The sequence below is a fragment of the Mobula hypostoma genome, chromosome 5, assembly GCF_963921235.1.
Source record: "Mobula hypostoma chromosome 5, sMobHyp1.1, whole genome shotgun sequence".
NCBI lineage: Eukaryota > Metazoa > Chordata > Chondrichthyes > Myliobatiformes > Myliobatidae > Mobula > Mobula hypostoma.
The window spans coordinates 140,858,096-140,879,137 of record NC_086101.1 but is presented as its reverse complement, the minus strand read 5'-3'; the positions used below and the strand labels follow the sequence as shown (position 1 = coordinate 140,879,137).

Sequence of the window (21,042 nt, the reverse complement as noted above, 5' to 3'; positions counted from 1 at the left end):
TGAAGGTGCAGAGCATAGGGAGAGATAGAATTAATGCAGGCAAGTGGTATTAGTATAGAAATGGATAATGGTTGCATGGGTGTGAAGAGCATATCAGTAATTTTTTTGGAAAAGCTGCTTGTCTACCTTGGCGTGATGGGTTCCACTCATCTCTGAGTCAGAAGATTATGAGCTTGATCCTCAGCAGAAATACGTTCCATAAATCTGAGCTGCTAGTAGTGCAGAGAGAGAGAGCAATGCAAAAGTGAATCATGCCAAGTGGAGTTAAGTGGAGTTACAGAGAGACAGGCTCCTTACCCTACATGAATCCCAGTTTTTTTTTTATTCTCTTTACAATCTCATCAACTCATTCCAGATTCTGCCACTGTGGAGGGTTCTAGAGAGTTTGACCATTCACCCACTCACGTTGACAATTTACACTGGCCAATTAATCTACCAAGCAATACATCTCAGACAAACTGCGGCATCCAGAGGAAATCAATACTGTCACGCACAGTGTGTAGGTGCTGACATAATGTGCAAGCTGAACACAGACAGCACCCCGGATCAGGATTGAACCTGGGCCTCTGGCACTGCGAGACAGTGGCTCTACTCACTGCACCAGTTTGCCACACTCTGGACAGTGAAATGTCAGAGCACTACTTGGAAGGCAAACAGGGGAGTTCAAATGCATCAATCATACAGCTGAAGAGCTTTTCACCCAAAACACTTACTGTTTTTCTCCCCAAAGATGCTGACTGACCTGCTGAGTGTTTCCAACATTTTCTGTTTTCATTTCTGAACTGCATTTCTTGGATTTGACTTTCTTATCGTACACAGCTGGTGGGATCTGGTTCTGCAGGACATTTGACTGCCACCTTTCATCAGTGACCGTACTTCAACAATGCTTCATTACCCGTGAATTTCTTCCTTTACTACTTCACGATGGTGCAAAAGTAGCTGTAGTCTTTGCGTGCAAGGAAGGAGTGTAGCTTCCAATACTTGGCATGTGATGTGTAGCACTGAAAGTTAATTTATTTTCCTAAATACAGCTTGTATAATCAAGTTTTGTTTTCCAGTCAGCAGTTTGTCACAAGAATGAAGTCAAAAAACTGTTTTAGAGATCACCAGCAACTAATCTATAATGACCAAGTAACAAAATCAAAAGGATTTATGGGTATTTAAAAAAAAGTCTCTTTGGCCACACAGACTTCAAGTAAACAACCAATTACATCTCACAGTGAGCTTTAATTGAATAATCTAATTTTTCTGCATAAGCTGCTCTTTATTTTGCATGCTGAGATGTTGGTTTGATCAGGGAATAATCCATGGCTTTCACAAGGCATTTCCGGGCCACACTAATAACATTTTGATGCTTGGCGTTATCTTCCAGCTTGCCAATCACAGTCAGGATCTCCAGCAATTCACTCTCAATCATCCTTTTGGCAATCTCCTTGTCCGCTTCCATCAGGTTTAGAACGATGACCAGACCACGATGCTGGATCTCCAAGTTGTCATGCAGACAGAGTCGCTGCAAGATCTCTAGCCATTGGACTGTCTGCGTTCAAAGGGAGGGAAATAAATCTCATTGGATGGCTTTCAAAATCCCACTTTGACCTTTCCTCTGCAAACTTTATTGAGGCAACATGATTCTAGGAACTATGGAAGAATTCAGGAGAGACAAATTGGAGGCAAGGATTTAAATGGTGGTGGATGTTACAATGCCACTGATTAGTTGAGGAGAAGATTTCATCAATAGTGATGTAGCTCATGAGTGGAGCTAGGCTAGGATGAGGGGAAGGGGAAGAAATGAAGGGGGAAAAGAAGGGAAGAAAGGGAAGTAGCAGGGTGAAGGGAAGTGAAAGGGAGTAGGTGAAGGAGAGAGATAATCAGAAGGAAGAGGAAAGCAATAGGAGAGGAGAGGAATGATGAAGGGAGATGGATCCAGTGAGGTGGAGATATTGGGCTTGTTAAGATCGCTGAAGGGTGAAGGATGATGGAGCAAGGGAGAGGGGAAGATGTTTGAGGAAAGGAGAGTGTGTTTCAACAGCAGATACACTGAGGTATAGCTGGAATCAAGTGAGATCATAGTAATGGGAAAAGGTGATGTGTTTGGTGACAGAATCATTTGCCCCAAAGTTCATCCTTAGGGTAAATATTACATGAAGATTGGGTCAAAATATGTCAGCTTTAGAGTTTCCAGGGAGTAGAATGGGCTCAGTGGCCAGGGCACAGTGGTTGTGATGGAGTCTTAAAGGATTTAGTTTTCTAAATATTTCTACTCATTCAGTCCTGTATGTTAGACAGGATGTCCAACAATTTAGGGATAGTACAGATAGTGCTAAGATGGAGCTTGCATTCACCTGAACTTGATGTTATGTTTCTGGGTGCAGGGGCTGGTACATAGATAAAAAACAGAAGGAACGAGGGCAGCATCACAGAGAGGGAAGCCACTGAGTAGACTAGAATAGAGGTGTGAGTGATTCCCACCTAGATAACCAACAGGGAAGAGGCACTGGAGGAGAATGGCATAGGGAGCAGTGTCAGGGCTGGCAGATGGTGCACGTTATTAAGAGTAGGGTTTGATGTCTTTCACTGGCACAGGTGACAGCACACATCATTCTATAACGAATGACTGAATGATTATACATTCTACCTTCATTCATTTTAAGATGCCCCATGGACTTTTGGAAGTCGGGCATTATAAATGTAGGAAACACACCATCTAATTTATGCAGAGAAAGTTCCCACAAACAGCTAGAGTGAATGGTCTACCATAATAATGTTAGTCAAGGATAACTAATGAGCTCAGGTCACAGAAGGGATTCCACTTCTGTATGAACGCTATCTGCAGGATCTTGTATGACTATCAGTGGAATAGACTAGTTGTCTTCACGCTTCGTGTTCCTTTACATTACAGCGGTGACGTCAGATGTACCCAGTACCGCAAGAGCACATTGAGTGGTGGAAGGTGCGAGATAAAGACTCTTCATTCTCTCATGCCCTCTAAGATTGGCAAATCATGCAAAGTTATGAGACGAGTCAACTCACGACTGTTGTTAGTTTGTGGCAGAGTTCCTTGCATTTGGCTGTGAGGGTGGCAAGAGCTCCACTCGCTGCTCGCTGGAGCTTCACATCGTCTTCACCACACAGTAGTATCAGTAGCTTCAGTCTGTCATTCCCCTCAACAGTATAGCGCTGCTGGACCTTCAGAAATAAAACCAAGGTTCATTGCAGGAAGGATAAGACTGTGCTGGAGAGCATACAGAGAAGATGCACCAAAATATTTCCTGCTTTGAAGGAGAGAATGGCTGACAGAGGTATATCAAAATATGAGTGCTATAGATCAGGCAGGCAGTAAGAACCTTTTATCCATGGTGGGAGTATCTAAAATGTGACACCATATGTTGAAGGGGAGAGTTAGGAGGTTTAAAGGAGATCTAAGGGAGAACTTTTCCACATGGAGAGTTTTTGGGATCTGGAATGTGCTTGTGGTGGAGGAAGGTCCTCTCATAACATTTAAAAAACATCAATTCAGGTACCTGAGTGATAAAAATTTCCCCCTATCTCAGCCAGCTAATGGCAACATTTTAGCTTGAATCACCAAATGCAGGTAAATTGGATCAGTATGGGTAAGTACAACGGTCAGCCTGGACAAGGTGAGCTGAAGGGCTTATCTCTGAGCTGACTCTATGACTCTTTACAAGTGCCACCTCCATGAATGACTGATCGTTGCTTTGTTCAAGGTTCTGGTTGGGATCAATGGGATAAATGTTGAGGGGCTGTTTCCTCAGGCAGAGGAGTCTAGAATCAAGGGATGTAGGATAAGGATAGAGCTGCCCTTACAGGAATGAGGGTTTCTTTCCTGAAGAGGCCAAAGAAATACAGTACATCCCCATTGAACCTCACCAGTTTTTATGGATGCATCATGGTTAGGTGTAACAACTACTTTGCTTGAGACCACAAGAAAGTCCAGAGAGTGTGAACACAGCTCAGCATCTTATTAAAGCCAGCCTCTCCTCCATGAACTCTGTCTACACTTCTCACAGCTTCTGTAACGGGCCCAGCATAAACAAAGAACCCTCCCAAACTGGACATTCACTTTTTACCCTCTTCCCATCAGGCAGAAGATGAAAACGCCTAAGAAAATGTACCACCAGGCTCAAGGACAGCTTCCATCCTGCTGTTATAGACTATTGAAGGTACCTCATGTATAATAAGATGGACTTTTGACCTCACAATCTACTGCACCATCACCTTCCAGCTTATTGACCACCTGCACTGCACTTTCTCTGTAACTGTATCCTATTTCTGCATTCTGTTATTGTTTTTCCCTTCTACTATCTCAATATAATTAGTAATCAGTATGTATGGCATGCAAAATGAATTTTTCACTGTACATCCATAGTAAACTAATTTATAATTTAAAGAGAAATTACAACTCTCTGTCACAGTCAAGATGGCATCTGCGAACAACACTCCTTTGGTCGACATCTTCTGGATAGATCATGAAATCATCTTTTTCACTTCTTTTATGTCTTTTACATTTGCTGTTTGGAGATTGTTTGGATGCTTCATCCTCTGCAGTCTCCGAGCGGATTTCCTGGAGGCAGAGACAGTATGTACAAACCTTGTAGACGGCAGGCTGCAGGATGGGCTGAAAGCCAAAGTTTGGCTCCATTTCATTGATTATAGCTTCCATTATTTGCCAATTAAAGCAACGAGGGAAACTGAAGCCTCAAAGCAAGTGCAGAAGGTGAGCGCCAGCTACTTGTCTTTTGATTGGTTGCTCTGTACCAGAGAGGGGAGAGCCTGCCGCTGCTACACCCTGAGAGTGCTGCCCAGGTTTTTGCCTGCATTTTGAATGTGGACTTGGCCTATGGACTCTTTTTTCTCAATCTTATAGTTTTTATATTCTGTGTTTTTTCAGGGGCATTTGGGGGTCAGTGTGCCTGATCTATTTTCTTTGTTTTTCGTGTGGGAGGAAGGATTTGGGGGTCGATGTGCCTGATCCATTTTGCTCAGTTTTTGTGCAAAAGAAGGGATTGGGCATCAATCTGTCTGATCCACTTTGCTCGGTTTTTGCGCGGAAAGAGGGTTTTGGGGGTTGATGTACCTGTTGCGTTTGTTCCTTTTTTTTGTGGGGAGATGGGATTTGGAGGCTGATGATTATGTTGCCTTTCTTTTATTTCTTGGTTTCATGACTACCCAGATAATTGAAGAATTTCAGAGTTATATACTTTGATAATAATTGAACCTTTGAACTTTTGAATAGTTCTCAAGCCTAGAAAGTTGCAGCTCCTTGTTATTCAAGGCGGAGACTGGTAAAGTTTTAGGAATTAGTGGATTTAAGGGATGTCCAGAATAGGCAAGATGGTGGAGCTGAAGACAAGAATCAGCCAAGATCTTATAAATGTCAGCGCAGTCTTGATGCCTGGTGTGGCCTATACTGTGCTCCTCCTTCTCATGTCGTACATGACTCACACTATTCAATCAATAACACAGCCAATCTGCAAACACTGTAAATCTGGAAAAAAAACAGCAAATGCTGAAAATCCTGGCTACAGTTATATCGGGATGGATGACACTGGCCTGTCGCTGAGCCAGAATCTGGAGAATGAAGGCAATAAAAAGTTCATCCCCTTTCATTTATGCTTCAATATCAAAATTAGTTAACAGATGGAATGAAAAGCATTCTCACATTCCTGCAGATAACAAATGATTAAACTATACCAAGTCACACTTACTTCTTTGCAAATGGCCATGTTGCACATACACTCAGTGGCTGCTTGTCGAATTTGATCATGTTCCTCATACATATAACACTCAATCTCAGGGAGAGCTTGCTCTTTGATTATCTTTTGCCTAAAAACAGAATGAAAGGCAGATTCTAAATAGTATTTTGTGATCTCAAGATCGACCACACTCAACGAATATGGTGATGAGTGAAACACTGGCACGCGCTTAGTGTCAGCAAACAGAAACAAGTTCTCCAATTTAGTTCTTTCTTTAGAGCTGGGTGCCTTTCTGCTTTTTATTTCAGATTTCCAGCTGAATTTCTGTTCCCTCAAATTGTACAAAGTCCAGCATATCTTCAAGTTGCTTTCAACAGGAATGGAATTCAAACTAATTCAACTAGAAACACTAAGGGTCTTTAAGTCTGTTACTGTTTCACCAGATGCTGCCTGACCTGCTAAGCGATCCCAGCATTGTTGTTATCTCAGAGTTCCAGCAGCTACAGTTTTTTATTTTCAGAGAATGAAAATGTCTTCCTGATATTATCTTTCCCTTTTGGCTATCAGCAAATGACCCAATGAAACCAAGCTGTATATCTCATATGAAGAACATTTGATAGAACATCTGTACTCGCTGGAATTTAGAAGAATGTGTGGGGGGGGGGGGCGGCGGTCTCATTGAAACCTACCTGATCTGACCGTGGACTCATCTCCACCTACCTGCCTTTTCCCAAAACCTTTAATTCCCCATCTATGCAAAAATCCATCCAACCTTGTCTTAAATATATTTACTGGGGTAGCCTCCACTGCTTTATTGGGCAGAAAATTCCATAGATGCACTATTTTCTGGGAAAAGCAGTTCCTCCTCATCTCTGTCCTAAATCCACTCCCCAGAACTTGAAGCTATGTCCCCTAGTTCTAGTAGATGTGGAAAGGATGTTTCCCATGGTGGGGTAGTCTAGGACAAGGCACAGCCTCAGGATAGAGGGGTGTCCATTTAAAACCGAGATGTGGAGAAATTTCTTTAGCCAGCAGGTGGTGAACTTGTGGAATCTATTACCACAGGCAGCTGTGGAGTCCAAGTCATTGGTGGTATTTAAGGCCGAGCTTGACAGGTTAATGTTGGAGCAGACTCCATAGGCCAAATGGCATAATTCTGCTCCTATGTCTTGTGGTCTTATAATCTTATTGCTCGTGATAAGAGGTCTTCCATTGGTCAGGGCCAACTACAGGTGTCAATGCAATTGATACGCAAGCCAGGGCAGTACAATATGGAGAGCAAGCTGTTGACTTAGTGATAAAATCATCGGGAGATGCTGTTCACCTGTCAAAGCTCAGTGAACCATTCATTCATAATTAACCATAATAATAAGTTCTCTCAAATGCAAATAAACATTGCTTTTAAAGCCACGCGAGTCCTTTAGATTTTAAACAAGAATGTCATTTAAAAACACCCTTTTGTGGTTTGTTTCATTAGTACATCGTTAGAAAAAGGTCTGATCTAGATTTGAGTAGCGGTCTCACGGCTACACAAAAAAAGATGGAGATAATGAATACTTTGCATTTCCAGCCACTTTGAAGCTGGATGGTTGTAACCTTCAGCAAGGTCTTCAAGGTCTGTACTCTAGAAAAGAGAAGACTGTGGGGTGAATTGAAAAAAAGTTTTTAAAATTATGGAAGTCTTTCATGGAAAGACATTAACATTTCCATTTGATGCAGCAGCCAAAATTAGCTATTAATACAAGATAATCACTGATAATTACAATAGTGAATTCAGTAAAACTTCCTTATTCAGACTTATGGAGGGTCTTGGCCTGAAACATGGACTGTTTATTCATTTCCATAGATGTTGCCTAACCTGCTGAGTTCCTCCAGCATTTTGTGTGCTTTGCCTTGGCTTTCCAGCATCTGTAGATTGTCTTGTGTTTGTTATTCAGCTTATGATAGGAATATGAACTTCCTTCCCACAGCAAGTGGCTGTGATGAATAGATAAGCTGAATTAAAGGGGAAACTGGATAAATACATGAGCGAAAAAGTAATAGCAGATCTGATGATGGACTGAGATGCAAAGGAACAGGAGAAGGCTTGCGTAGATCATAGGTGCTAACCAACCACGTCACCAACATCAAATGGGGAAGACTAGGTTGGAAAAATGCCGCTGAACCTCTACCTCTCCTGGAAGGGTTGTTGAGGTCCCAGGATAATAGTGAGGGAGAAGGTGAATAGACAGATATGTCTTTCCCTTCCCATGGGGCAGGGGAAAGGAATGGATGGGTGGGGTGGAATGAGTGGACAAAGCAGTGACAAAGAGAGTGGTCACTGTGCAAAACAGTAATTGGAGGACAAGGGAAGACAGGACCGGCAGTGGGATCCCTTTGGAACTAGCAGAAATGATGAAGGATGGTACATTGGTTTGGGAATTGGACAACTTTGCATCAAAAATTAATAAGTGTTTTGGTAATGTAGGGAGGCTGGGAATGTTCTCCTTAACAGCAAACAAGGTTAGTGGAAGATTCATTAGTATTGGTCTGAAATTATGAAGGGTTTCGTCAGAGGAAATGGGGAAAAACATGGCAGAAAAATCAATAGCTGGAGATCAAGAGTTGTTACTTAGCACAAGAAGCAATGGGAAACAAGGATACATATTTATCAGAGTTGTTTTTATCCTGTCTGCATTGCCTGAAAAAAAAGTGGAAACAGATTTATAGAAAATTGCATAATTATTTGAAATTTGGAAAGAAATTTCTGGAATTTGGAGTCAGATGAGAAGAAAGTTGGAGAATATTGGTGGTATCATTCAAAAGGGCAGTGCAGGTGTAACGAGGAACTCTCTAAGATGCATAATTCTGGTAGAACAACATAAACAAACATCGACAGAAGCAGAGATTTGGCTTTGCAAAGGTAAGCAACTTGCCTCAGCTTCTCATTTTTTGCCGCAAGGTTTGTGAGTCCCATCAAAGCCTCATAGTTCTGCAGGCCATCCCGCTCGGAGTTCAGAAGGCTGACCAGTGGCCTCACCACTTCATAGATCTGAAGGGGAGGCAGAGAAGAGATCAGGCTCTATAAAACAGGTCAGCAAAGAAGATGACAAGAATACATATGACCAAGTGACTGCTTTTAAATGACTCATTTTCATGGACAACTCTTTCAAAGAATGAGCACAGAAATGGAGCCACTGACTTTTGTGCTGTACTGTTTGTCAGGGAGAGAAACATGCACAACAGAAAAGATTCCAAAGACACTAAAAATAAATGTGATTAGGCTACTCAAATAAATCAACATTTTGAGAAGGCTTTTAGAATAAAGTCACTTAATGCAAGGAGAGTTGTATAGCACAGAAACTCATATAATTTATCTTAAAACTCTGCTTTAAGATATCTCTACCATGGGAGAAAAGAACTTATGAAGTCTCCCTGTGAAATGATGCTGATCTGAAGCCCAGAGAGCAATGGAGAAAAACATAATCAACAACTGACTGACTTCCATCTTTAACCTCACATATGTACATAGTGAGTGGAATGTGCTGTCTAATTCATACTGTGGCTATTGTAGGCACAATAGCTTCACCACTATCATTACTACTAAATTATCTTAATGTTGCAAAATCCCACCTTTATTCCCCCTCCCCCAACATTGGTAGTGATCATTATCCAATGACCCACTTACCCACCGCCCTCAATGGGCAGGACATCGTCACCAGGTCAGTAACAAGTTATTAGAATGAGCCAAGTTTGGAAATTTTTACTTTGGCTCAAGATGGCTTTTTTTCTCTAAATTAAACAGAGAAAGCCATCCAATATTTTGGTGGGTGAAAGGAGAATACCACAAAATCAGTCACTTAATAGCAGTAATGACAGAGTCCACAGTGATTGCTCCAATCTACCTAGATAGAGTTATTGTCTATACGTTTGACCAACCATCAGCTGGGATAATGAAGTTATGACACTTGCCTTGACCCTGACAATCAAGGAGCCAAATAAGTTTTTTTTGTGTTGTTACAATCTCACATCCAGTACAAACTGCAAAAAGAATAGTTTCAGTCCCTTCTCTCTTCTTCAGGCCCAACCATGGACAGCAAATAGAAAGGGAAAGAAAGAGCAAGTGAAATAGAGAGATAGAGAGAGAGAACAGAAAAAGTGAGGCAAGCAGAGAGAGTGAAAAAAGCTGCAGCTAGAATAATCCAGAGCCGTGTTTCCCAACCTTTTTTATGCCATGAACCAATAACATTAAGCAAAGGGTCTGTGGACCCCAAGTTGGGAACCCTTGATCTCAAGCAAAGAACATCTATTGGATGACCTTATTGAGTCAGACAGAGGAACAGTTAACATGTTGGGTCAAGACACCTGCATCATGATACAACAAAGGCCTGCAAATCTAGAATCCAGTAAGTAAGGAAGGTGATGTGGAATAAGATAATGGAATGATGGTGGGCAGATGGAACAAGTGGGAGATGAAGAGACAGAAAGATGGATACATAGGAAGAAGATAATGAGACAGTCAAATAGACAGATGGGGGCAGAGAGAATGAGAAAGAGAGAGAAAGGGACAAGAGAGAGGGAGAAACAAAAGAGACACAAACTTGAAGCGCTGTAGTTCTTCTATTAAATGAACTCCCACAGTGACATTAGGAGAGAAATTTGCAGGATATAGACCTAACAATGATGAAGAATTGCCAACTTCTTTCAGGTCAGGTCAGTGCATGAATTGAAGGGAGCATGCAGGCAGTGATTCTTCCATGCACCTTCCACCCATGTTTTTCTAGCTGTTAGAGATTAGGGGATGACAGGATCTCCTGAGGGCCTAGGTAAATTTATCATGTGTCTGACATGTGCTGGTTCATCAGAGGAAGTAGTTTCAGCCATGCTGCTGCATGGAACCTTAACCAGAAGCAAACATTTGCTTGAACTGTCCCAGGTTGTTACTTCCTTAAAGTGAAGGTGAGCAATGGAATTGGAAGATGAACATCGCTCTGGATCGAATATGAGTCAGGTTGGTGCAGCCACTGGAGGGTGAATTTAGAAATCAAATTATATGGCATTGTAGTCCCCCTTCTTTAAACATATCCCAATATCTTGGCAGACTGCCTTCCAGAATATTCTATATTGAACTCATTCCAACTCTAGCCTGGCTTATTTATGAGGTTGAAAACTTGGCTTCTCAGAAATCTACAGCTTATTAAACATACTCTGAGGTTTGGAAGCAAATTGCTCTGAATAATGGCAGATCAGTTCCAAATGATGAAGGTTAAATTGTCTGTACTAGGCTTCTGATGAAGGGTCATTGGTGACATATTAAATGCATTTTCTCTGGCAATGGTATTCTATCTTGCCATATAAAAAGGATTTTACACTGCCTTTCATGGAGTCAGGATGTCCCAAAGTGCTATAAAAGAATGTAGTCACTGTTCTAATGTTGGACAAACAGAAGCCCATTTACATTCAGCAATATTCTACGAACAGTAACAGGATATTAAGTGCAACATTAGCAGAACTGGTTGGTATGCCTTTAATAATTTTATTATTGAGTTCTATCGCACTGCTGAATCATGCCAGAATGTGCAGTATGTCAGACGTCTGTCAGTCTGGGGAGAGAGACACAGAAAGAAGAATGTTGTCCCTCATTTCAAGTGTTTATTTTAATAAAGTACCTTTGTTGTCATTTGATTGACTGACTAGTTTCCAGCATTTGGGAGAGACTTACTAAAATTACGAGCAGGAAATTGGATCATATTTGAGGCTGGTGGCTGATTGAGTAATAAATATTGGATACTGAGAATATCCTCTCCGCTTTCATTGAACATTACACAAGGGTTATTTTACTTTGGAGGACCAACAGAAGATTGGTTGGTCATCAGATAACAACATCCTTCTGAACTCGGCACCCTCTCACTGCTGCATTGAGTTGTCAGCCTAGGCCGAGTACTCAAGGCTCTGAAGTAGGTCAGACCACAGCTTTTTGACTAAGGCATGGCTGGGTCCCATTGATTCACTGTTGAATGAATTCAGAGCTTTGAGTGATCTTGGGAAACATATTTTGATGACAAAGGCAATGACAAACAAGTGGTCCTGAATAACACATACATAATGCTGGAGGAACTCAGCATATCAAGCAGCATCTATGGAGGATAATAAATTTTGAGTCAAGACTGGAAGGAACGGAGGTGGATGACAGAATAAGAAGGTTGGGGGTGGGGAGTGGAAGGAGTACGAGCTGGCTAGTGATAAGTGAGACCAGTGAGGGGGAAGGTGGGGGAGGAGAAATGAAGTGAGAAGCTGGGAGGTGATAGATGGAAGAGGTAAAGGGCTAAAGAAGAGGGAATCTGATCGCAGAGGACAGTGGACCATGGAAGAGAGGGAAGGAGGGCTCCAGAGAGAAGTGATGGGCAGGTGAAGAGGAGTGAAGGGGTGAGGGGGGAACCAGAATGGGGAATGAAAAGAAGAAAGAAGGAGGAGGGGGGAGAAATTACTGGAAGTTGAGAAATAAATGTTCATGCCATCAGTTTGGAGTCAACCCAGACTCAATATGAGGTGTTACTCCTTTGACCTGAGTGTGGCCTCATTGTGGCAGTAGAGGAGGCCATGGACTGACATGTTGGAATGGGAATGGGAAGCCGAATTGAAGGGGGTGGCTATCAGGAAATCCCACCTTTTGTGAAGGTTGGAGCAAAGGTGCTCAACAAAGTAGTCCTCCAATCTTCGTCAGTTCTCACTGATGTGGAGAAGGCCGCACGAGGAGCACCAGATACATTGCCAGTCCATTTTCCCTTTCTCCCATGGTCCATGGTCCTTTCCCTCTCCTTAAGCCCTTCATCTCTTCCACCTATCCCCATCCAGCTTCTTACTTTATTCCCCCGCCCCACTCACCAATCTTCCCCTTCACCTATCACCAACCAGTTTGTACCCCTTCCCCTCCTCCCACCCTTCTTATTTTGGCTTCTTCCCCCTTTCTTTCCAGTTCTGATGAGTGATCTCGGCCCAAAGCATTGACTGTTTATTTACCTCCATAGGTGCTGCACAACTTACTGAGTTCGTCCAGCATTTTGGGTGTGTGCTGCTCTGCAGAATCTCTTGTATTTATGAAAACAATTCTGAATATCATGCAATGATTGAACTTAACAGCACTGTGGGGAAATGTGGACAAGTTTTGCAAATTTCTCTCAGGGAAACCAATTTGAACTGCAGCGCTCTATCAATCAAAATCATTAGTACATTATTTGACTTTTTGAATGACTCATTCTATTTCCAACATGACTGAAAGGGGATAACAATAACTTGCATTTGTATAATGTGTAGTAGAGGTAGTAAAACCTCCCAAGATAACTTAACAATGTTCATATACTGTATGTTTAGAAAAGTGCTGAGATCTGTGATTCAAGTTCATATCTGCATTAGCTTTCAAGTTATGTTGAAAGAAAGGTGGATTTTCAGCTATAAGGCACTGATCATGACCTTCTAGTTTGCTGCAAATGCATTTAATAGCCATTGGAGACATTGTCCCTCCTGTAGGAAGTGGGACAGATAATTTGTCTACAATATATTCCCATGAACAGTTCTCTTATAATAACCAAAATCTGTTCTTTGAGGCTGATATATTGAGTCAGGCTTTATGAACGACACTGCCACTCGTCCTTGTAAAAGAATCATTGAATCCTTAGTCCAGTGAGGACTTGGTTTAATATTTCATTTGAAAGACAGCATTTCTGACAGTATAGCACCAGATTTGTGACTCAAGTGAGATCCATAAACTTGTAACTCAGACATACATGACACTGATGGAGGCACAGCAGATTTGGTTAGAAAGTAGCCACAATGCTTGTAAAGTGAGCCCCCCCCCCCGTCTCTCTCTGTTACTAAAACAACTCTTTTACTGAATGTCTGTTTCTTTTCCATTCAGTCACTTCCAGTTGCCTGATAGATTTTCACTTACCCTTTCACCAGGGAAGGCTATTTCAGGGTCGGAAATGGCAGTGATCTTAGCAAGAGCATGGGATGCCTTGATTTTGCCAATGTCAGTACCATGGAGGGCAAGTGGTAACAACGACTGAAAATGAAAATAAAAGATAGAGAGGACAAGGAAGACTTCATCAGAATGCAGAGCTTAATATCGAAAATCACAAGTTTCTGTGTAAGAACTTGTTATCTGACTCTAAAACCCCTCTCTTTTATTGAAATATTCTGCTCAACAAACTCAATATAACACGGAACATACATCAAAGTTGCTGGTGAACGCAGCAGGCCAGGCAGCATCTGTAGGAAGAGGCGCAGTCGACGTTTCAGGCCGAGACCCTTCGTCAGGACTAACTGAAGGAAGAGTGAGTAAGGGATTTGAAAGCTGGAGGGGGAGGGGGAGATGCAAAATGATAGGAGAAGACAGGAGGGGGAGGGATGGAGCCGAGAGCTGGACAGGTGATAGGCAGAAGGGGATACGAGAGGATCATGGGACAGGAGGTCCGGGAAGAAAGACGGGGGGGGGGGTGACCCAGAGGATGGGCAAGAGGTATATTCAGAGGGACAGAGGGAGAAAAAGGAGAGTGAGAGAAAGAATGTGTGCATTAAAAAGAGTAACAGATGGGGTACGAGGGGGAGGTGGGGCCTAGCGGAAGTTAGAGAAGTCAATGTTCATGCCATCAGGTTGGAGGCTACCCAGACGGAATATAAGGTGTTGTTCCTCCAACCTGAGTGTGGCTTCATCTTTACAGTAGAGGAGGCCGTGGATAGACATGTCAGAATGGGAATGGGATGTGGAATTAAAATGTGTGGCCACTGGGAGATCCTGCTTTCTCTGGCGGACAGAGCGTAGATGTTCAGCAAAGCGGTCTCCCAGTCTGCGTCGGGTCTCACCAATATATAAAAGGCCACATCGGGAGCACCGGACGCAGTATATCACCCCAGTCGACTCACAGGTGAAGTGATGCCTCACCTGGAAGGACTGTTTGGGGCCCTGAATGGTGGTAAGGGAGGAAGTGTAAGGGCATGTGTAGCACTTGTTCCGCTTACACGGATAAGTGCCAGGAGGGAGATCAGTGGGGAGGGATGGGGGGGACGAATGGACAAGGGAGTTGTGTAGGGAGCGATCCCTGCGGAATGCAGAGAGAGGCGGGGAGGGAAAGATATGCTTAGTGGTGGGATCCCGTTGGAGGTGGCGGAAGTTACGGAGAATAATATGTTGGACCCGGAGGCTGGTGGGGTGGTAGGTGAGGACCAGGGGAACCCTATTCCTAGTGGGGTGGTGGGAGGATGGAGTGAGAGCAGATGTACGTGAAATGGGGGAGATGCGTTTAAGAGCAGAGTTGATAGTGGAGGAAGGGAAGCCCCTTTCTTTAAAAAATGAAGACATCTCCCTCGTCCTAGAATGAAAAGCCTCATCCTGAGAGCAGATGCGGCGGAGACGGAGGAATTGCGAGAAGGGGATGGCGTTTTTGCAAGAGACAGGGTGAGAAGAGGAATAGTCCAGATAGTTGTGAGAGTCAGTAGGCTTATAGCAGACATCAGTGGATAAGCTGTCTCCAGAGACAGAGACAGAAAGATCTAGAAAGGGGAGGGAGGTGTCAGAAATGGACCAGGTAAACTTGAGGGCAGGGTGAAAGTTGGAGGCAAAGTTAATAAAGTTAACGAGTTCTGCATGCGTGCAGGAAGCAGCGCCAATGCAGTCGTCGATGTAGCGAAGGAAAAGTGGGGGACAGATACCAGAATAGGCACGGAACATAGATTGTTCCACAAACCCAACAAAAAGGCAGGCATAGCTAGGACCCATACGGGTGCCCATAGCTACACCTTTAGTTTGGAGGAAATGGGAGGAGCAAAAGGAGAAATTATTAAGAGTAAGGACTAATTCTGCTAGACGGAGCAGAGTGGTGGTAGAGGGGAACTGATTAGGTCTGGAATCCAAAAAGAAGCGTAGAGCTTTGAGACCTTCCTGATGGGGGATGGAAGTATATAGGGACTGGACATCCAAGGTGAAAATAAAGCGGTGGGGGCCAGGGAACTTAAAATCATCGAAAAGTTTAAGAGCGTGAGAAGTGTCACGAACATAGGTCGGAAGGGATTGAACAAGGGGTGATACTCCCCGCCTCTCTCTGCATTCCGCAGGGATCGCTCCCTACGCAACTCCCTTGTCCATTCGTCCCCCCCATCCCTCCCCACTGATCTCCCTCCTGGCACTTATCCGTGTAAGCGGAACAAGTGCTACACATGCCCTCACACTTCCTCCCTTACCACCATTCAGGGCCCCAAACAGTCCTTCCAGGTGAGGCATCACTTCACCTGTGAGTCAACTGGGGTGATATACTGCGTCCGGTGCTCCCGATGTGGCCTTTTATATATTGGTGAGACCCGACGCAGACTGGGAGACCGCTTTGCTGAACATCTACGCTCTGTCCGCCAGAGAAAGCAGGATCTCCCAGTGGCCACACATTTTAATTCCACATCCCATTCCCATTCTGACATGTCTATCCACGGCCTCCTCTACTGTAAAGATGAAGCCACACTCAGGTTGGAGGAACAACACCTTATATTCCGTCTGGGTAGCCTCCAACCTGATGGCATGAACATTGACTTCTCTAACTTCCGCTAGGCCCTACCTCCCCCTCGTACCCCATCTGTTACTCTTTTTAATGCACACATTCTTTCTCTCACTCTCCTTTTTCTCCCTCTGTCCCTCTGAATATACCTCTTGCCCATCCTCTGGGTCACCCCCCCCCCCGTCTTTCTTCCCGGACCTCCTGTCCCATGATCCTCTCGTATCCCCTTCTGCCTATCACCTGTCCAGCTCTCGGCTCCATCCCTCCCCCTCCTGTCTTCTCCTATCATTTTGCATCTCCCCCTCCCCCTCCAGCTTTCAAATCCCTTACTCACTCTTCCTTCAGTTAGTCCTGACGAAGGGTCTCGGCCTGAAACGTCGACTGCGCCTCTTCCTACAGATGCTGCCTGGCCTGCTGCGTTCACCAGCAACTTTGATGTATGTTGCTTGAATTTCCAGCATCTGCAGAATTCCTGTTGTTTGCGTTCAATATAACACGACAACTTTCTATTTGATTGTTACCATCAGCATTTACAAACTCGTACAACTTGCTTTCCCTTAACATCAAAGACAATCATCACAGATCATTTATCAAACACAGCTTAGTACAGAAGCTCTGAGAGGGATATTAGGATTGGGAGGGCAAAGGACAAATCAGTGGGGTAAAGGTGTAGGGAAAGAATTCTCAAGCTTTGACCGCTGAAGGCACAGCTACCAAAGATGGAGCTATTAGGAATGGAGGTGGCTCAGAGACCAGAAATGGAAGAGTTCAGATAACTATGAAAGTTATAGCTTAGAGGAGGTTACAATGAGTGACACAGTGTAGGAATTCACAACCATAATTCCCTTCCCTGCTTCCTTACAACTCTCAGTCCACAAAAGAGACCCATATCAGAATCAGGTTTACCATCACTCAACTATGTCATGAAATTTGTTTTTTTTTGTGGCGGCAGTAGAGTACAGTGCAAACATAAAGTTACTACAGCATTGTGCAAATGTGCTAGGCACCCTAGCTATATATCTGTAGCTAAGACTTTTGCACAGTATTGCATAAAATCATACAGGACCCAGACAATGTAAAGAATAAAGTCTTTTGACTAAAGTGACCAAAAGCCAGGATGGATGATAGTTGGGAGTTGGAGGGAGTCTGGAAACTGATGTTAAGAGTACTTAATAATCAAGACCTTAATAATCCTCACTGTTCACATGTAAAATTAGCTTTGGTGTGCACTTGGTATGCCGAAACCCATAAACTGAAAAATGGCACTGGATCAAATAGTTCTTCAACAGCCACCATGGACAAATAAGGCCAGGATCATCCTCCTACTCCATGGATATTGACACTCATATACAAACTAAAATGTCAGAAACTGTTTATTATTTATTAATGCTCCCAGGATAAAAATATCTATTGAGTGAGCAGTCAATAGAAGACTCTACTAAAAAGAAGTATCAACATATATTCTAGTTATCACTGAATTGATTAGTAAAGGATATTTATTTGGTGTCATAGATATACACCTTGAGTTCTTTCTCTTTCTCCACTCACTGAGGTGGTCACAAGCATTTATTACGGTCACCACTCATTATTGTTGATATCTATTCTTCATGACCCCAGAGAATTATATCACAGCCATGCAATACCATAACATCACATCAGTAAATGCACATTAGCCAATGGTACCAAATGAAGGGAATGTTATTAACAGGAGAGGATAAAAGCAGAGTAACATCTTCAACTCAACTGCTAAGGGGCGGCATTTGAAAGATGAAGAAGATTGTGAAAGTGTTGTGGGAGAGATGCAGAGAAGCTGTTTCTGTTTGGGAAGGAAACCAAACTAGGTCCCACCACTTTTGAATCAAGCACTAATAAATCTGAAAGAGCATTCGGGAGAACCATTTGCACAAAGACCACAAAAATGTGGAACCCACTTTCACAGAGAGGCTGAAATAACTAGGAAAGATACGCTGAAGTGGAGGCCAGATGGAAAAAGAAGTGGGCAGACTAGGGTGATATGAAGAGGAGGGGGAGGAAGTTTATATTTAGCACAGACAATGGCACAAATCAGAATACAATTCTTCTGTACTGCATGCTCTATGTTATTCTGTATAAATACCTTTCCACCACCTTGTGCCACAACTTTGCCACGATCTCTGACATCCTCAACCAAAGCAAGGAACACTCTAAATGTCAAGAGGAAAAGGGGATTTAGTTGTATATTAAAAATATATGACACACATGCTTTCTAAGAACTAAAAATGCCATTCACAAAGCACAGTTAGCTAAACCATTGCCTCGCTGAACAAAAGGCCCAGGTTCAGTCCTGGTCTCGGGTAATCTCTATGTGGAGTTCGCACACTATCTGCATAGGTTTCTTCCTGGTGCTCCAATTTCCACCCAAAGCTGGTTGCTAGGTTAATTGGCCACTGTAAATTGTACTTAGTGAGAAGGTGGGTGGTAGAATCTCTGTGGAATTGACAAGGATGAGGGGAGAATGAAAGATGGGATTAATGTAGGGCTGGTGTAAGTAAGTGGTTGGTGATCAGTTCAAACTCAGTGGGTCGAATGGCCTATTCCTCTCTTTCATTCTATAAAGATGCCATTCCTTGCTGACGTTTACTTTGCAACAGCACTGCTATTAATCACAGAATCCAGGTGGACAACACAAGGTGCACTGTGGGAGCTGCCAATTAATGCAAGAATCTGATTTCAAATGTATTCATTTTTCTGGGATTTGAACTTCACAGTCAAGTCAAATCTTATATTGACTATCCCTATTGGCCATTGATCTGGAATCATCTCTAGGCCAGACTGGCTTATGGTTGAAGGATATTAGTGAACTAGATTGGCTTTACAATAATCAAGTAATTTTGTGGTCTTTATTGATAATGACTCCTTATTCAATTTCACACTACGAGATTGAGACTTTGGTTGCAGGCATCTGTGTTACTGGACACTAATTCAGTCACAGTACCATCTCCCCCACTGAATTCAGATAGGCAAAGTAAAGATCACTTTGGTACTATGTAGAAACTGCCCCCCCACCAACCTTTACCCTGGCAAATATTTATCTCCTAACCAGTATTTTAGCACATTCTAATGTTGCAAAAGGAATTTAACAATTGGAAGACATAGGGAAGAGAATATTTTAGTCAGCGTAGGGAATGCTATTTGAATTTTGTTGTACTGTATTAATAGCTTTTCTCAGCCAACTTCTCTCAGTGGGTTGCATGTGCAACTCCAAATGTGTCACATGACACACACACACACCTCACTCTCTGTGTATTAAATGAACATGAATACCCTCAGACTGCATACAGCACATTGAGAACCAGTGTTTTATAGCACTTCAGTGTTGCCGATAATGATCTATCTCTGTGTCAGAATGCTGTGCCTCAACTACAGCTTTAGAGCACGTTGTTTAGCCTGACACCTACATGACCAGCTCTCCAATACATCCAGAGAGAGATTAAACTGAAGCTCATTTAGCCACGCCGGAGGACATTTTGAATGCAGTTCTCCTTAAGCCAAACATAAGATATATCTCACCGTGCCATGAGCTCTTTGGTCTGGTCTGTCAAGATTTCACTGTCTGCCTTCAGCATGACAGCAAGGGTGGAGACAACACCAGCTTTGATCAAACGCTTCACCCTCTGGATCACAAAATCTTTTTTATCCTGTGTGCAACAGCAAGAGTGGTAATCGTTTTACAGCCATAATCATCTAACATTCTCCTTAATGGCTTCATTCAACACAAAACACTGCTCCTTGCTTGTCTGATCCATGCCTCAAATTCACCCGACCTCCATGCGCAATTCCATCTCTCTCTCATATTCTTTTAAGGAAGTCAAGAGTCGTATTTCAGCCTAAAACTCAGCACTGCTAGCCTATTGGGGCTTTTAGCCGAGATGCTAAAGCAGGGTCTGTGTGGTCTTCTCAGTTCAATCTAACAAATCCCATGTCCATGATTTGAAGAGTCCTTCCACATATCCTGGCCTGTATTTAATCTTCAGCTAAATCACAAAAGCCAGACTGGCTTAGAATTTGATTCTTGGTCATTGACAAAAATGTACACAAAAATTAATAGATTTGGATTGTAGTTCATTGTCAAAACCTGGTCTATTAACTGCAAATGGGTAACGAAGCAGACGTTTCTCCTCCAGTATCTCATTACTGTCTGTGGAAATGCATTTGATTGCCACTTAAAATTACCTACTTAACCATTCCCTCTATCAAGAATGGAACACTTCAATTTTTCATATTGTCACCTGGTGTTTTTCCAGATCTGTCCATAGTCTTGCCCTCTCACTATAGGTTTCTCCAAAATCTTCAAAATTACGGACCCCCCTGATTTTAATTGCTCCACCGCTAGTGATCCCGCCTTCATCTGTTAACCCCTTAAATACTGCAATTCCTTTCCTAAACTTCCCTCTCTCTCCATCTCTTTTTTTTAAAGTCCTTAAAACCTGCTTGTCTGACTAAGCCTTTTATTTTCTGTGTTAATATTTATATATGTAGCCTCTCTCAATTGATGTCTCTCTCACAAAACATCTTGGAAAGCTTTCTGATTCAAAAAAAATCCTCTATAAAGTAGTGTTTTAAAGCAATTTGGATCACCTTGAAGACGTGAAAGGTGCTATGGAAATGCGAGAATATATTTTTACCTTTGGATGATCTTCAGGCACATGTTGCTTTGACAACTTTGCCAACTCAACCAGCTCGGGTATCTTTTCTTTTACATCATAGCTGTTCGTGCAGTTTACTAGGACTGATCCCACAGCATAAAGGATCGTCTTGTCAGTGGACTA

General features: G+C 42.8%; 1 protein-coding gene across 1 annotated transcript in view; it reads right to left on the bottom strand.

Moving 5' to 3' along the window:
* Positions 1-321: 321 nt before the first annotated feature.
* The window catches only part of unc45b (unc-45 myosin chaperone B), a 76,056-nt gene continuing 55,335 nt past the window's right edge, over positions 322-21,042 (bottom strand). The window contains exons 13-20 of the mRNA XM_063049088.1: positions 20,899-21,039; positions 19,784-19,911; positions 18,351-18,417; positions 13,642-13,755; positions 8,630-8,745; positions 5,727-5,844; positions 3,031-3,186; positions 322-1,537 (exon numbers count right to left, since the gene is read on the bottom strand). Coding sequence (XP_062905158.1) covers positions 1,265-1,537; positions 3,031-3,186; positions 5,727-5,844; positions 8,630-8,745; positions 13,642-13,755; positions 18,351-18,417; positions 19,784-19,911; positions 20,899-21,039 — 1,113 coding nt within the window. The 3' untranslated portion in view covers positions 322-1,264. The remainder of the gene's footprint in view (positions 1,538-3,030; positions 3,187-5,726; positions 5,845-8,629; positions 8,746-13,641; positions 13,756-18,350; positions 18,418-19,783; positions 19,912-20,898; positions 21,040-21,042) is intronic.